Consider the following 13,812-nt stretch of genomic DNA (forward strand, 5'->3'; position numbering starts at 1 on the left):
CACATAGCCATGCTTGTGTTAATGCTACCCAAGAAAACCAGTTGGATTTCAGGAACATACTTAAAAGGACAGACCCAGCTTTTCTTATATAAAATGGCCAAAGACAGAGCAGCTCTGCAGAGGTGCCCGTAATACATTCCGTGATTTTTATTATTAATGATTCAGTTTATATACTCAAGAAAAACATGGAATGTTTTTCTACTGTCATGGAATATGAATATTCTGTGACTGTAGTTGACAGAATATTCATATTCCATGGCAGTAGGTATTTTCTCAGCCAGAACTGCAAAGGTTCTCTTGCAGCAACATTTTAGTTCTGCAGATCTTTGTGGATAACACACACCTGAAATTTGTCAATACATGCAAGTGTTCTATGCAAATGTTTATGCAGCCAAAGGAAAAAAAAAACCATGTTTTTCATGAAAAAGATGACAGTGTAACTTATACTTGAACTCTTTGCAATTCAAAAGTGAAGACTAAAACAGTTTAAAGCTAATCCATACAACATCTAAATTCATAAATAAGGGAGTTAAAAGGGTAATTGTGAGATAAAGTTGATGTAATTAAAAACAGGATTGAGTTTCTTCGTAAGTTGTTTCATACTCACTGTAGGGGCTTTTTGCAATAACCACATCATCAAGGTAAAAATCAGACAGATTTTTTTCTTCCTGAAAACCAGTGCTACAAATAATTTCCATGCAACAGAAATGTATTTTCTACAGCAAGTTAACGAACAGCAGAAGTGATGTTTAATCAGTAGCTGTTGTTAAGAGAGTATACAGTCATTTCTCTCCAAAAAATTTAAAATAAAAAAAATATTCAAAAGCTGCCAGTCAGTCTGCCATTTAACTTAAGAGCTTTCCAGAGAATCCAATCAAGTGAGTAGAAATGCAAAGGGCTAAGGACCAAATAGCCACATTAACCTCCAAGTTCTCCTTTAAGGATGGATTTAGAAAACCCAAACTACAAACACAGCTAATTTAACTGAGCCCTACACAAGTTTTTATGTATAACATTGTATTAAAGCATTTCAGTTTTATGACAAAATTCAAACAGATAAACTACAGTTCAGACACCCAGAAAACGACAGCTAAACCATTTTAACCCTCCAAAACTCATGGTTAAACTTCAGCTACAGACACAAATCCAAAGAAACCTACACACACAAGCATGCAAACACTTCCCCTCCCCCCAAAAATCCGGTTTTATGTCTCAGTTAACAATTTTACGTCTCTTCTCTCTTCAATACCACAGAACTGACTTAAAGAAAACTCTCGTTTCTGTGTCATCCACAGAGCACAGCTAATAGCAACTACTCTTAAAAAAACCCATTCACAGTTGTTTGAAACCATTGTATAACTTTAGAAAGTAAAATGCATAACCTCTTACCTGAGCATGAAAATTTGACATAGTCGTTGTCTCTATATCTTTCTTTCCCAAAATCTCCATTTTCACTGGTGAATTGGGAAAATTAAACGAAAAGTAGTCTAAAAAGTCAGGTAAATAAGTAGCTGCCCCATGAACAATACCCATTACATAGTAAGCTGCACAGTTTTCATTTTCACTAAAAACCAGACCCACAAACTCTTCTGCAAATCTCTCCATCTCCACAGGAGACAAGTGGGAGAGTTCATTACTGTAGGCATGGATAACTGATGCACCTCCGTTAGGCTGGTGCTCAATATGAATCAGCTGTTTGAACTCCAATGTGTCCAACCTTTTGAGTTTATTTTGAACCCGTGGCTCCTTTAACGAGACAAATGGAAACTCACTGTTCTCTGGTATCTTGGACTCACAGTCCTTCTTGGTATCCATATTTTTCCCATTGAAATCCTTAAGATGATCATCTATGATGCCTTTGGCTTCCTGATCCTCAATATCAGAAACCAATCCTGAGCAGATGGTCTGAATGGATTTGCTGTACATTTTTGGACGCTTCCTCTTCTCGTTCTCTTTATGTTTCTTTTTCTTTTTCTTCTTAACTTTTTTAATCTGTAGCTCTTCTGCATTGGTTTTTGGTTTCTCCTTCCCACCTGTTGAGAGTTAAGAAAAAAATAAGAATGTTTTTATACAAAATACGTATTTAAAGATTGGGATTCAAAGTCACCAAAACCCTCACCATGGCACACAAAGACCAGAGACCAAAAGCAAGGGTCAAAATGTGTATCTTACCAGAAGTGAGGAGGGTAAGAGACACCTGCCATGGTCGTATTACAACTGATAAATAAGCTGAGACAGCCAGGAAAAGACATCACAATAACCCAAGTCTCCCAAGGCTGCTTTCATGATGAGTCACAGTCCATCACTCCCTTTGACTGGTCATTAGCAGTTACTGTCCCAGAAAGTCCAGAGACATCACAGGACAGCTGTCCAACACTGCCAAACAAGGGAATTACAAACTGTCCTGGGATATAAACCCGCAGCAGCAAGCTGCTGTCCACGAGATGCCACTGCCAGAACCAACCTTGTCTGATGGGCTTTACATGGTTATTCTTTCACAACTAGATAAACTTTGTTGAAGAAGTACATGTGGGAATGTCTAAAAACTGACCCCATACATATTAAAAAATAAATAAAATTAAAACAAAAGACACACTACAGAAAATGCTCACAAAACAGAAACTAGCTTCAAGTTCACATAATACGCAAGCTGAAGTGAAAGCAAACTGTAATCTCCTAAAGGCAGAAATTACACATTTGGGGATAACATATTCAAGTGATTCCCAAGGTAAATGTTCTCACTTGTTTTAAACAAGTGAGGGTTTATTTTTTTTTGCAAGTAATAGAAGTGGTAGCCAAAAAAACTTCTAGCACTACACTGCCTTAAGATCAAGCAGTCAAAATGATTTAGCACATAGTAAAATGAAGTTTATGGGTATGTTTCAGCACAAAATTATATTCACACCTAGCGATTCAAGACCAGCATGTTCAAACACAGAAGCTTAGAAGTTTAAAAACTGTACTTCATTGCAAGACTAAGTAACCTGAAATCCACAGAAGTTAAGTTAGCCAGTCTCTACTACTATGCTGCAGTAGATTATTTTCAGCTTGCCATCATCAGCCCAAGTAACTCACAAGAGCCCTTTAAAAACAACAACCCAAAACAAAACCAAAAAACCCCGAAGCCAAAAAACCCAGAAAAAAAACAAAACCAAAAAACAAACAAACAAACCAACCAAAAAAAAAAAAAAAAAGAAAAAAAAAGGGACCACAACTGTTGGTGCATGGAATCACAAATTCTTGCTGATGATTAAGAGGTTGGACATGGAAGATGCAGATACTGGAAAGGAGAAAAAGCAATTAAGACATCTGTCTCTGAGCCTCTTGAGGTTTGTAACAGCAGCTAAATACCTCTGGGATTCCTGAAGTTGAGGCAGAGTTAGTTATCTCCCTGGACTCTATTTTCTCACAGAGAGGGGAAGAAGTACCCTGAGTGCTCATTTCTTATTTAGCCCAAACAAGGAAACAGGCTCTAGGATTTCTTAACCTAATCCACACAGTCAGTAACTACAAAAACTCCCTTCACTCAGAATCAGATTTAACATGTCACACTCTCTGAACACAATTTCACTTTTAGCTAACTAAGTTCAACTGCCAAAAGGCAGAGTATCTTCATGGAAGTGTGTACTTTCTTAGGCTAAATTTAATGTAAATCCAGCATCAAACCTCTGCAACAGGACTGCTTCAACTGGTAGATGCAATATTCACCTCTTGTTAATATCTTCTGTCTGAAAGACCAGAGTCTTTAAGTCCAGCATGCATGAAAAGACCAGCAAGAGCAGCAACACATGTACAACTACTAAGTACCTCAACCTTAGAGGAATCCTGAAAGTAGTTCATTCGGGGTGGCAGGATACTTGAGTGAAATGTTATCACCTCACAAAAATCACCTATTGCTCACATTCTGGGGTATTGTAATGGTGTCTTTATGGCACCAGCTCCAGTCAGGGGGAAATAAAAACAAAGAAATGGTTTGTGACAGTGGGAATTTACATACTGCAGGCTTTGAAATCTCAATACAAATCTCAAAATACAGACTCAGACATTTTTCCCCTCCTCCTGACTGCAGGAATACATAACTGGAAAGCATCCACGAGTATACAGGCATTGCAAACTCTTAAAAATGCTTCAACTTAGCATTTTAAAATTGTTTCACCCTAAATATGAAAAATTTTTGCTATACCGACAGAGAGCACAAAGAAGTCAGGCATTCTGCAGATATTATATTAGTTTGAATATACAAACTATGGAATTATAGCACCAAATGCTGGAACAAGGTGATGCAGGGGGAAGCAGGAGTTACCTGGCAACCCACTTTTACATGTTTTTAAATGGAGCTCAGATTTTTGTTGAAACTAGTCACTCAGATCTGGGACTTCACGTATGGCAGAGAAAGGATGGAAATTTATATTCACTGGGGTTCAAGCAGAGTAATATAAATGGCAACAAACTTCAAAGCAAGAAACTATCTGCTGTGGTAAGAGCCAAATTGCTATCTCCTGCTTGAGTATGTCTGTAATCACCAAAGAAAATCCTAAAACAACAGCAGAAGATCGGCATCTATATGTTCTTGCTGAACATCCAGCTGTTAAATTACATTCCATCATTACTAGCTGAAATGTAAAGTACTTATATAAAAGATGGGTATGAATCTGTATCTGTGCAAAACAACAAAAACAACTGACTTCCATTCCTACAGTACAAGAAGGAAGATGATTTGATTTCCCCTTTCAATCTGTCCCATTCCCTTTGATTTGATCTTCTGAGAAGTTTTACTAACAATCAATTTCATAGTTTCATTCAACTGCTCCTGTAATATGTGGTGGCTGTTTCTTTAATCCATCACTTAATGTATTTCAAGATGCAGCTGTGCAATAAAATTTAAAAACCAACTAAATAAACAAAATAATTCCACTATTAAACAACGAAACAGGCTTCCTTATAGAGGTGGTCAATGCTCCAAGGCAGTCAGTGTTTAAGAGGGATTTGGACAATGCCCTTAACAACATGGTTTAACTCTTGAAGTTAGCCCTGAAGTGGTCATACAGTTGAACTGGATGATTGCTGTAGGTGATGCCTTTAAGGCAGAAAAACGTAGATAGAATGCGAATCAGTCTCAAATTACGCAAAGTTCACGTGAACATATCCAAAAAGGTTTGTCTTCAAAACCAGTTGTAAAAGTATATTTTATTTAATTTGGTATACATCTATGGAAGCACTCAAAACCCTAGAAGGAATTACACCAAGACATTTTTTTAAGTGAAGAATATTTATCTTTCCTTCTGTTTGCTTTCATGCAAAAAGAAGAGATAAAAGTTTTTAACCAGAGGATTAAAGCAATTTTTTTTCAGGCATGTAAAAGAAATCTTCTGCGCAGCTTTAAATACATTGATTTCAATATAGACTGTTTTTACTTCTGAACACAAGACAAAAGGGTTATGCCACTTACATCTATATCAAATATTACAATTCTTCACTGTACACTTTCTCAAATCACACTAAGTTGCAAAAACAATGCACACAATTTGGAACAGAATAATATTTGCCCACAGCCTCTCACTTCTGGGCACAACTCTCTTCCACAGAACTTTTTGGGTCTCTATATACACGAAGGATGGAAGTGAGATCAGTTTTAATTCTGAAATCCTTGGAAACCAAGAGAGCAACAACAACTGAAAGAACAAAACGCTGTGTAACAAAATAAAACACCCGAAGATCTATGATGGAAGGTAGCGGGGCCCCCTGACCTGCTTCTTGCAACTGAAAGAGAGAAAAATGCTAAGTGTCTATCCTTGGGAGACAAAACATGAATCCCTTCCTTCAAGGGTCTGAGCTACTGATGCCACTGAAGTGGAAAAGAAGCCTTAAAATGCAGAAGTCAGAAGATAAAAAGGATTCCAAATGGGCTTTTTTTAAAACATTACTAGAATTAAAGACTGAAAAAAATTGCATACCAACAAGAGTAAAACTTAGTTCTCTAAAACCACTTCAAGCAGGACTTAGGTAACACAATTTCAAAAACTGCTTTGTTGTTTTGAGCCTTTTTTAAATTCACACAAGTTTTGCTACTGCATACACAAGACAAATTCTGTCAAAAACTCCATTTCCCCACTGGCAGCAAACGATATACACACAGAAAATTATTTTTAGATACTTCATACACCATATTGCAAAGACAAAATATTTTAAAATTAAATTGTATATTGGAAGACTGAAAAAATGTGACATTCTTAATTATTAATTCAGCCTTCAAATGGATATGATACAGCTGAGCAATGTACAAGGTCACTGCCAGACGATCCAAGCCACCACTCTCCTCTGTCACTGCTCCTGGCACACAGTCCTGCACCACTGCTGCTACTGACTGATGCTCATCTACTGCACAGTAACTTAATGGCTCAGCAGAAAACCATTCACTCTGCTGCTGGATTAGTGAACTGGCTCACAGCACTGTCAGACAGGAATTAAAGCATACAGACCACCGGGAGCAGGACAAAAAGGGTACCAGAACCCACCCCTCCTCAGGGCAGCAAACCACCTGCTCTGCTTGGCTACCCTGTCACTCACACCTTCTCTGTCCACCCCAGCACTGAAAAAAGCTGAATTTTTAACAATGGTTTAAAAAAAAAAAAAAAGTCCCATCACCTCACCCAACAGTACATTTATGAGACAGGATCAATTTCCTAGCAAACCTAAAGAGAAATTTTTGTAACTTGAACTTTTAAATTTATCAAAGTTATAAAATTTACCTTTTAAAGGTAAAATTTTAGTTCATTTAACTGTAATATGGATCAGTCTACAATTTCCTCCATCTGTCCTCTTACAATGAGTGTGAGTGGTACTTGCTCTCCATATTGCTTACACAACTGCATATGCCCAATTTTAGAGTATTTATGTTCAATTATTTCAGCATACAGAAGTTCTCCTGAAGAATACAAACACAAAATGAAAAAACAATCTCTTTTCTCAGTAAAGCTTGAATAGAATGTGACAGAGAAGGAAGCACATTTCTAGCCTAAGGCTTCTGCTCTGATGAATTTCAAAGATCCACTCTGAAATAGATGTTTAAAGCTGCTCAGAAGCTGCAAATACTTCAAGAGCAAAAGGAGTTAGCTTGCTGGAATACTGGAATTGCTATCAGCAATGCCCAATAAATACTTTCTTCTTTTTCTTCTTCTACATTAGCTGTAGAGAGGAGCAGAAACACACTCATTCAGTCACTCCCCTCTGCTGCATATATCAAAATACTTTGAAGTAAAATGCACTGCTTCTTCCAAAACCAGTAATGCTGCTTTGACCTGGCTAATGGACACCAGAAAAGAACAGCAGCTTTCCACATCTCTCTAGGGCAGCAATCGAGTTGCCCCAGACCAGACATATAGAATTTGGTGAAAACATAAATAAGCAATCCAAAAGTTTAAATAAAGATCCCAACACAAGGCTGAGATATCCCAAACTATTTCATTTTAAGCCATATTTGGGAACTGCAGTGCAGTACTTGATGCAAGCTAACTGGATTCACCTCTGCTGAGGCACACACTCACAACCCAAAACTTCCCAGACAGGTGTTTCAGAGAGTCTTCACCAGTACACACAATACAGGTGTGTACATACATACATATGGCTCTTGGAATCTAATTTCACCCATTTTTAAGTGCGTGGCATCTTTGTCTCTAAGTGTCTGTCCTGAGATCCATTTAGACACAACAGGTACTGAATCACCTACAAAGAAAAAGCTTTTTCCACCACGTGGTTCGGAAACATGAGAGAGAAGTTAACAACTTTCAATTGAAAACATTTTATTTAATGTGACTCAGAGAACTGCTCTAGGACCCCAAGAATGAGAACGAACAGGGACAGGGGTGGGTAGAAAAACCCTCAGCATTCACATTTACAGGAACCTTCCCCTTGATCTGTTGTTAAAAAGCAGACAGAGCTCACACTTTACTGGACTATAAAAAAAACTAAGAACAGCTTCTGCTCGTACTTGGTTAGCAGCATCTGCACAAGGATGGAGTTACAAAATTTGCACCGTATCATTCAAGAAATCAAAAGAATGGAAGTTATTCCATTCCACAGTCATTCTGTTCATGGATGGACATACTCAGCAATATCAGAACTACTGCTAAACAACTTTTAACCATCTTCTAGGCACCAGGCCTTACGTACCATAAACAGAAAAATAATTCTTGCATGCAGACATGTATAGAAATGGTAGATCTTTCAAGGTAACTCAGCATGCTTTATTTTTTGTGGTGCCCCAATATCCCTGTCACTGTGAATGACACAGGACTTACTAATAAGGACTGATACTCAAAACTGTTCAAATTTTTAGCAAATAAGCCAGTCCTCTGTTACTACAAGACGACACATACTTGTAATTGAAAGTGATGCTAGATAGTCTAAACTCTGGTTAATTACAGACACCTTCCAAATGTAAGCTTTTGCAAGAAGTCAGACATTACCTGAAGTTTATTTTATGTTGTGTTTTGTCTATTTGTTGCGCTTGATCATTTGATCTGAAATTTTAAATAACAAGAGGCCATGAAGTCAAATACTTTATTCAGTTGTTTCAACCAAAGCAGTTGTTTCTCAACTTTGAGGTCAGCCAAAATTATTAGGGGGGGACTTTAGACATTTCAAAACAAAAGCCAAAATTTAATAACATTAAATTGTTTGTTTCCCACAGTTTTCTAGCTAACAGCTGGTAGCAGGAAGGCACAAACATTTTTAACAGCAGCCAGTAATTAAAATCAGTTTTCACTTCCTTACTTTAGGAGGGCCCAGTCACCAACAACTAACATTTTCACTTCTCATTGATGTACCAGAAGTCTCTGCTTCAAACTCAAGATCCCCAGCTCCAGCAGAAAGCACTTCAAAGCTTTACAGCACAGTTCTCCCTCCAGTTGCCACTTGCTCCATCCCATTTGACATCTCTGCTTTACCCTCTACTCATACATTTTATTGGTAAAAGTTGGTAACTTGGTGCATAAGGCCTGTGGAGAAAACTCAGTATCACAGACAAATCAGTGTGGTGGATTGTGTGCCCTGCACTCTTATCTCAGTCTTATTCCCTCAACTGAAGAGCATTGCATACAAATACTTGAACGTTTTCCTCAAAGATACACAAAGACTCATCTCGTGTTCAATATACTGATTTTATGATTACGCATGTGCAAAACCCATCTATAAAAAATATTAAAGGTTCATAAGAATGTACAATTAAATGTCATTTCTTCCAGAAGAATAATTTTTAAAAAGTTTTAGAAAGCAATTTGTATTTACGTATGTGCATACCAGCAAATAAAATGTTTGTGTTCAGTTCTTTCCTGGATTTTGGCATTCAATAAAGCAATGCATTTAATCTTGCAGAAACATACACTAAGAATTTCTCCTACTGCATTTTTAGCAGTTGCTGTGCTTGGATATAAATAATCAGAAAAACAAGACTGACTATTTTTTTCTAAAATGAAAAACAGAAATGGGACAGCTTACAAACAAGCCTATTAATCATCTTCCTTTTTTGCAGGATCTCCAGTAACTTTGTCACATCACATTCGTGCAATTTTTTTGCATGAAATGCTCAATATCTAGAAGGTAACTATTTACGATGCAGATTTTTCTTAAAAAACAAGTTTAAATCACTTAGAGTTTCTGAATTTTTAACAATATGCATGTGCCAAGCAGCTTTTGTCTGAAAACTGAGCTCTTCCTTCCACATAGCAGACAGAGAGATATAGAGGCAATTCTATAGCCTTATCTACAGAGAATACATCCTTAAGTGCAAAAGGACAATTAAAAAACCTTCATTCTAGGTTCATAAGAAAAGCCATCACGCTCTCTGAAAGAGCCTCATTTCCTTCAGCAGCCTCAAGCACAGCAGAAAAACCCTTTTTAAGAATCGCCCTTCTCAACATGGCCAAGTTTTATCACTGCTTTCAACAGAACGCCAACCCAGGTTTAGGCAGATGAACAGCTCACAACCCAGAGCCTCCTAGTATAAATAAACTCTTCCACATTCAGCTTAGAGCACCAAAATTAGGCTTATGCACCAGCACTCCCACAAAAAGCATCAGTCCCTCAGTACTGACCTCTTCTATAACTAGGCACCTTTGACCTTGGACAGCCAGTTTAGCTGTCTGAAGTCACGTAGGCTGTTACCTCCATCCCTCAACCAAAGTTAGTCACAAAGAGATGGCCAGAGCAACATTTTACAATAGATCTAATAGATCTATTACAATATAGATCTAATACCTAGAAGAAAGAAATAAGCTGTCTTTAGGCACAGTGCTGTTGGTCTCTAAACACATACACACTAAAAATAGAAAAAACAACCACAAAAGCAAAAACCCAAAGAAATGAAAAGCAGACTCATTCCAAAACTTTGTTCCAAAGCCCACACAGTAAATCCTGAGCTGAAGACAATAGGGCTTGAAGCTCAACTTTTGTTATACAGGAAGAAGCCACCCTTAGATAAAGAGTTAATATTTGAAAAGGTCAGAGACACTGACCTTGACATACAAGCTGCATCATAAAGCACTTCTGCCTCTGCTCTCTCTTGCCCAGGATGTAAAGTTAGATCAGCAGGACAGCTCAGGAAATATTATACAAACCTCAAAGCACATACAAGCACATCCAGTCAGATTTCGGAGGCCCACAGAAGACACCAAAAGCTGCCACTCTGAACAGGATACAAACCCTGTGGAGACAATCTGTCTGCTCTAAATAACTCTCTGCTCTCCTGACTCACTCCCTTCTTTCCCTGAAATAGGAGTCAGTTTTGCAGAATACTGGCAAACCAAACACAGCCTCTACAAAACACTTAACAGCCAACACCTTAAAGAAAACCTAAAATATACTTCAGTGGTAACAAGTCAAATGAAATAGGGGTAAAGCATCTAATGCACTTGCAGCACTGTTCCCTGTGAAAATAACCTATCCTGCTTCTCAGCGGAGGTGTTCTAGCAGAGTCCCAGGGCATATGCACTTTTACATTAACCTGAAAATAAAGCACCATTTTAGGCTCAATAGCCCCATTAAGTATCATTCATTAGATCGGTGTAAGACAACCTGCTGTCTTTGCAGATTGCACCTCATCTGCTGAATGGCAACAGAAACAGGAGCCAGTATAAAATAGGGCTGTTACCCAAAGCCTAAAGAACCCACTGTTGTGGCAGTTAAGTGTTGCCCAGTATCTAAACCACCAACTTCCTTCCATGCTCAGCAACGACAAGTCACACCTGTCCTTTTCACAGGAAGTCACCAGCTTACACAATCCTCACGTTCAAGGCAATACCCCAAGATCTGATCAACACAGGTTTTAAGCTGTCCCTGTTGTTAATAGAGTTACTTGTGTGTAGAGTGTAATACGTGACGTAGTAATTACAGGTTCTGTGTCTCTGACCTCATACGAACATTCTGAAGTTCAAGTTTTGATTTGAGGGTTTCAGTTTCTGGTTTGTAAATGAAATCCTACAGTAGACAAGGTAACAGAAAAACATATCAGGAATTTGTTCCTAACTTCAAAAGCAGAGTCTGAAAATAACCGATTAAAAAAGTATTTGGTCTACTCAGATAAGCAACACCCTCACAGAAAATCTAATGCAGCATGACCTAAGTGAAGAGTAAGGTGGTTCAAGTACTGGCTTAGCTGCTGTGCTCAAAGGGTTGTGAGCAGCAGCACAAAGTCCAGCTGGAAAGAGTCGTGTGTAATCCAGACCTTGATCTCTTGTGTCAGTATTGTTCAGCATCTCCATTAATGGCATCGTGGGACAGAGCACACCCTCAGCAAGGTGCAGCTGATACAAAACTGGAGGGAGGAGCTGATGCACCACAGAGTTGCACTGCCAGTGACAGGGACCTCGAGAGGCTGTAGAAACAGGCCAACTTAGGGGACTCATGAAGGTAACAGAGGGGTGGGGAAAACCCTGCACCTGGAAAGAATAAACCTGTGGAGCACAGGTTAATGACCTTCTTCATTCCCTTTCACCAGGTTTTTATACACACTGATGAGATTTCCCCTTGAGCCTCCTCTTCCCTAGGCCTATCAGCCCCAGCAGTCTCTGCCTTTCTTCACAGACCATACAATAGAGTCATAGCTTGTGCTGGAATGGACCTTTAAAGACCACCCAGTCTAAACTGCTGCAATAAGCAGGAACATCTTTAATTAGATCTGGTTGCTCAGAGCCCAATCTTTGACGTGACCTTTAATGCTGCCAGGAATGGGATATCTGTCACCTCTCTGAGCAACCTGTTCCAGTCTCTTACCATCACAATTATAAAAAAAAGTCTTCCTTATATCTAATCTGAACATAGTTGTCCAGAGAGACTGTTGCCTCCACCCTTGGCAACCGAGAGTCTGATAGTCCTGGGCAACGTGCTCTAGTTGATCATATTTGCAGCAGTTGGACTAGATCCCTTCCAATATCACCTACTGTACAGCTCTAAGATCCAGTGGACATACAAAGCCGCATGAGAACATAACCTTAACTACCTTTCATTACAGAAAACAAAGATGAAGAAATTAGCAAAAATTAAGACTGCATGTTGCATACAACTGCTTAGTATTTGACAAAGTTCCTGAATTATAACTCCTTAATTACTCAGTCTTGTACCATTCATATTAGACACAAAATATAGCATGCATTCATTTTTCTTCTCCACAATATATAAAATTATAACCTACATCTTGTCAGCAGTTATTGAAGAATCATTAATATTGCTCCTTGAAGTACTGGTCTTTCCTATTACTACTATTGCATATGCAACACTGTGATGATAGTTTTATTTTTAATTTCCAGTACCTATCACAGTTGACAAAAAAATTACCATATACAATTAGGATTTAATTTGCAACTCTTGTACCAATTAACTAGGAAATATGGCATAAGTTAAATGAAAAACATAGTATTAAAACACAGTATCCATCTAGTGCTAAAATACTTTTAGCACTAGAATGAAAAACCACTATATAGCTTGAACCTACCTTTCTGCAGTAATTTGATCTCTCCATTTTCTTTCTTGATTTCATTCATTATTTTGTGCTTCTTCTTTTCTTTTTGCTTCTTTTCCCTTTCTTTAACTTTGTCTTTGATTTGAGCTGAAATGCAAATATTTCACAATTAAGCAAGAACAGAAAACTAATTGTCACTACATGTTTCTGATTACTCTTACGCAAGCTGTATTAAGAGGATATAGAGGAGGAGTTACAAAGAAATCCAGTACTTACAATATGAAAAGCTAATATTTATCTGTTGCATAATCCAACATAAGCTTCTTTAACTCAGAAAAGTTTTGTTTCTCTTATGTTGTAGCAGTATGCAACAACCCAGCAAGTTAATGGTATAGTAATTTTTGCTTACTTCTATATCTTCTGCTCTTACTTTGCATCTGCAGCCAGCTCATTTCTTGAAATTGGAATTGCATGCATTACATAAGAATTGAGGGAAAAAAGAGCACATTTTGCATTTTCTTGGGTGCACATCTACACTGAAAACCTCATAACTATCCATACATACTCGGAACTTAAAGACTTTTGCAAATACCTGGGAATGATGGCTTAATCTGTCAGCTGAAAAATCTTTTATACTACATTCACAGGCTAATGCATTAATAGCACTCAGATATAATTAATAAAAACATGAAATGTGCTGTATTCACACAGCACATGTAATTCACTAGCACTTCCCCTGCTTACCTACAATCAGCAACAGCTTACCTGAGCAGTCTCATTATTCATTTACTTTCCTGTCAAGTCACTCCAGGTTTTTAAAACCCTAGAAAAGCAGAACCTTTAGGCATGCTTTCTGCATG

The 13,812-nt window shown here is 38.0% G+C and overlaps 1 protein-coding gene across 2 annotated transcripts in view; it reads right to left on the reverse strand.

Annotated features, from left to right (window-relative positions):
* The window catches only part of RSBN1L (round spermatid basic protein 1 like), a 47,586-nt gene that overhangs the window by 22,829 nt on the left and 10,945 nt on the right, over positions 1–13,812 (reverse strand). The window contains exons 2-4 of one of the 2 annotated variants that reach the window (XM_069035887.1): positions 12,986–13,099; positions 1,773–2,033; positions 1,390–1,454 (exon numbers count right to left, since the gene is read on the reverse strand). In XM_069035887.1, the coding sequence (XP_068891988.1) occupies positions 1,390–1,454; positions 1,773–2,033; positions 12,986–13,099 (440 nt within the window). Of the gene's footprint in view, positions 1–1,389; positions 2,034–12,985; positions 13,100–13,812 lie in introns of both variants that reach the window. The other variant, XM_069035877.1, reaches the window with a different exon arrangement.

Source organism: Aphelocoma coerulescens, chromosome 1A (genome assembly GCF_041296385.1).
Source record: "Aphelocoma coerulescens isolate FSJ_1873_10779 chromosome 1A, UR_Acoe_1.0, whole genome shotgun sequence".
In the NCBI taxonomy this organism is placed as follows: domain Eukaryota; kingdom Metazoa; phylum Chordata; class Aves; order Passeriformes; family Corvidae; genus Aphelocoma; species Aphelocoma coerulescens.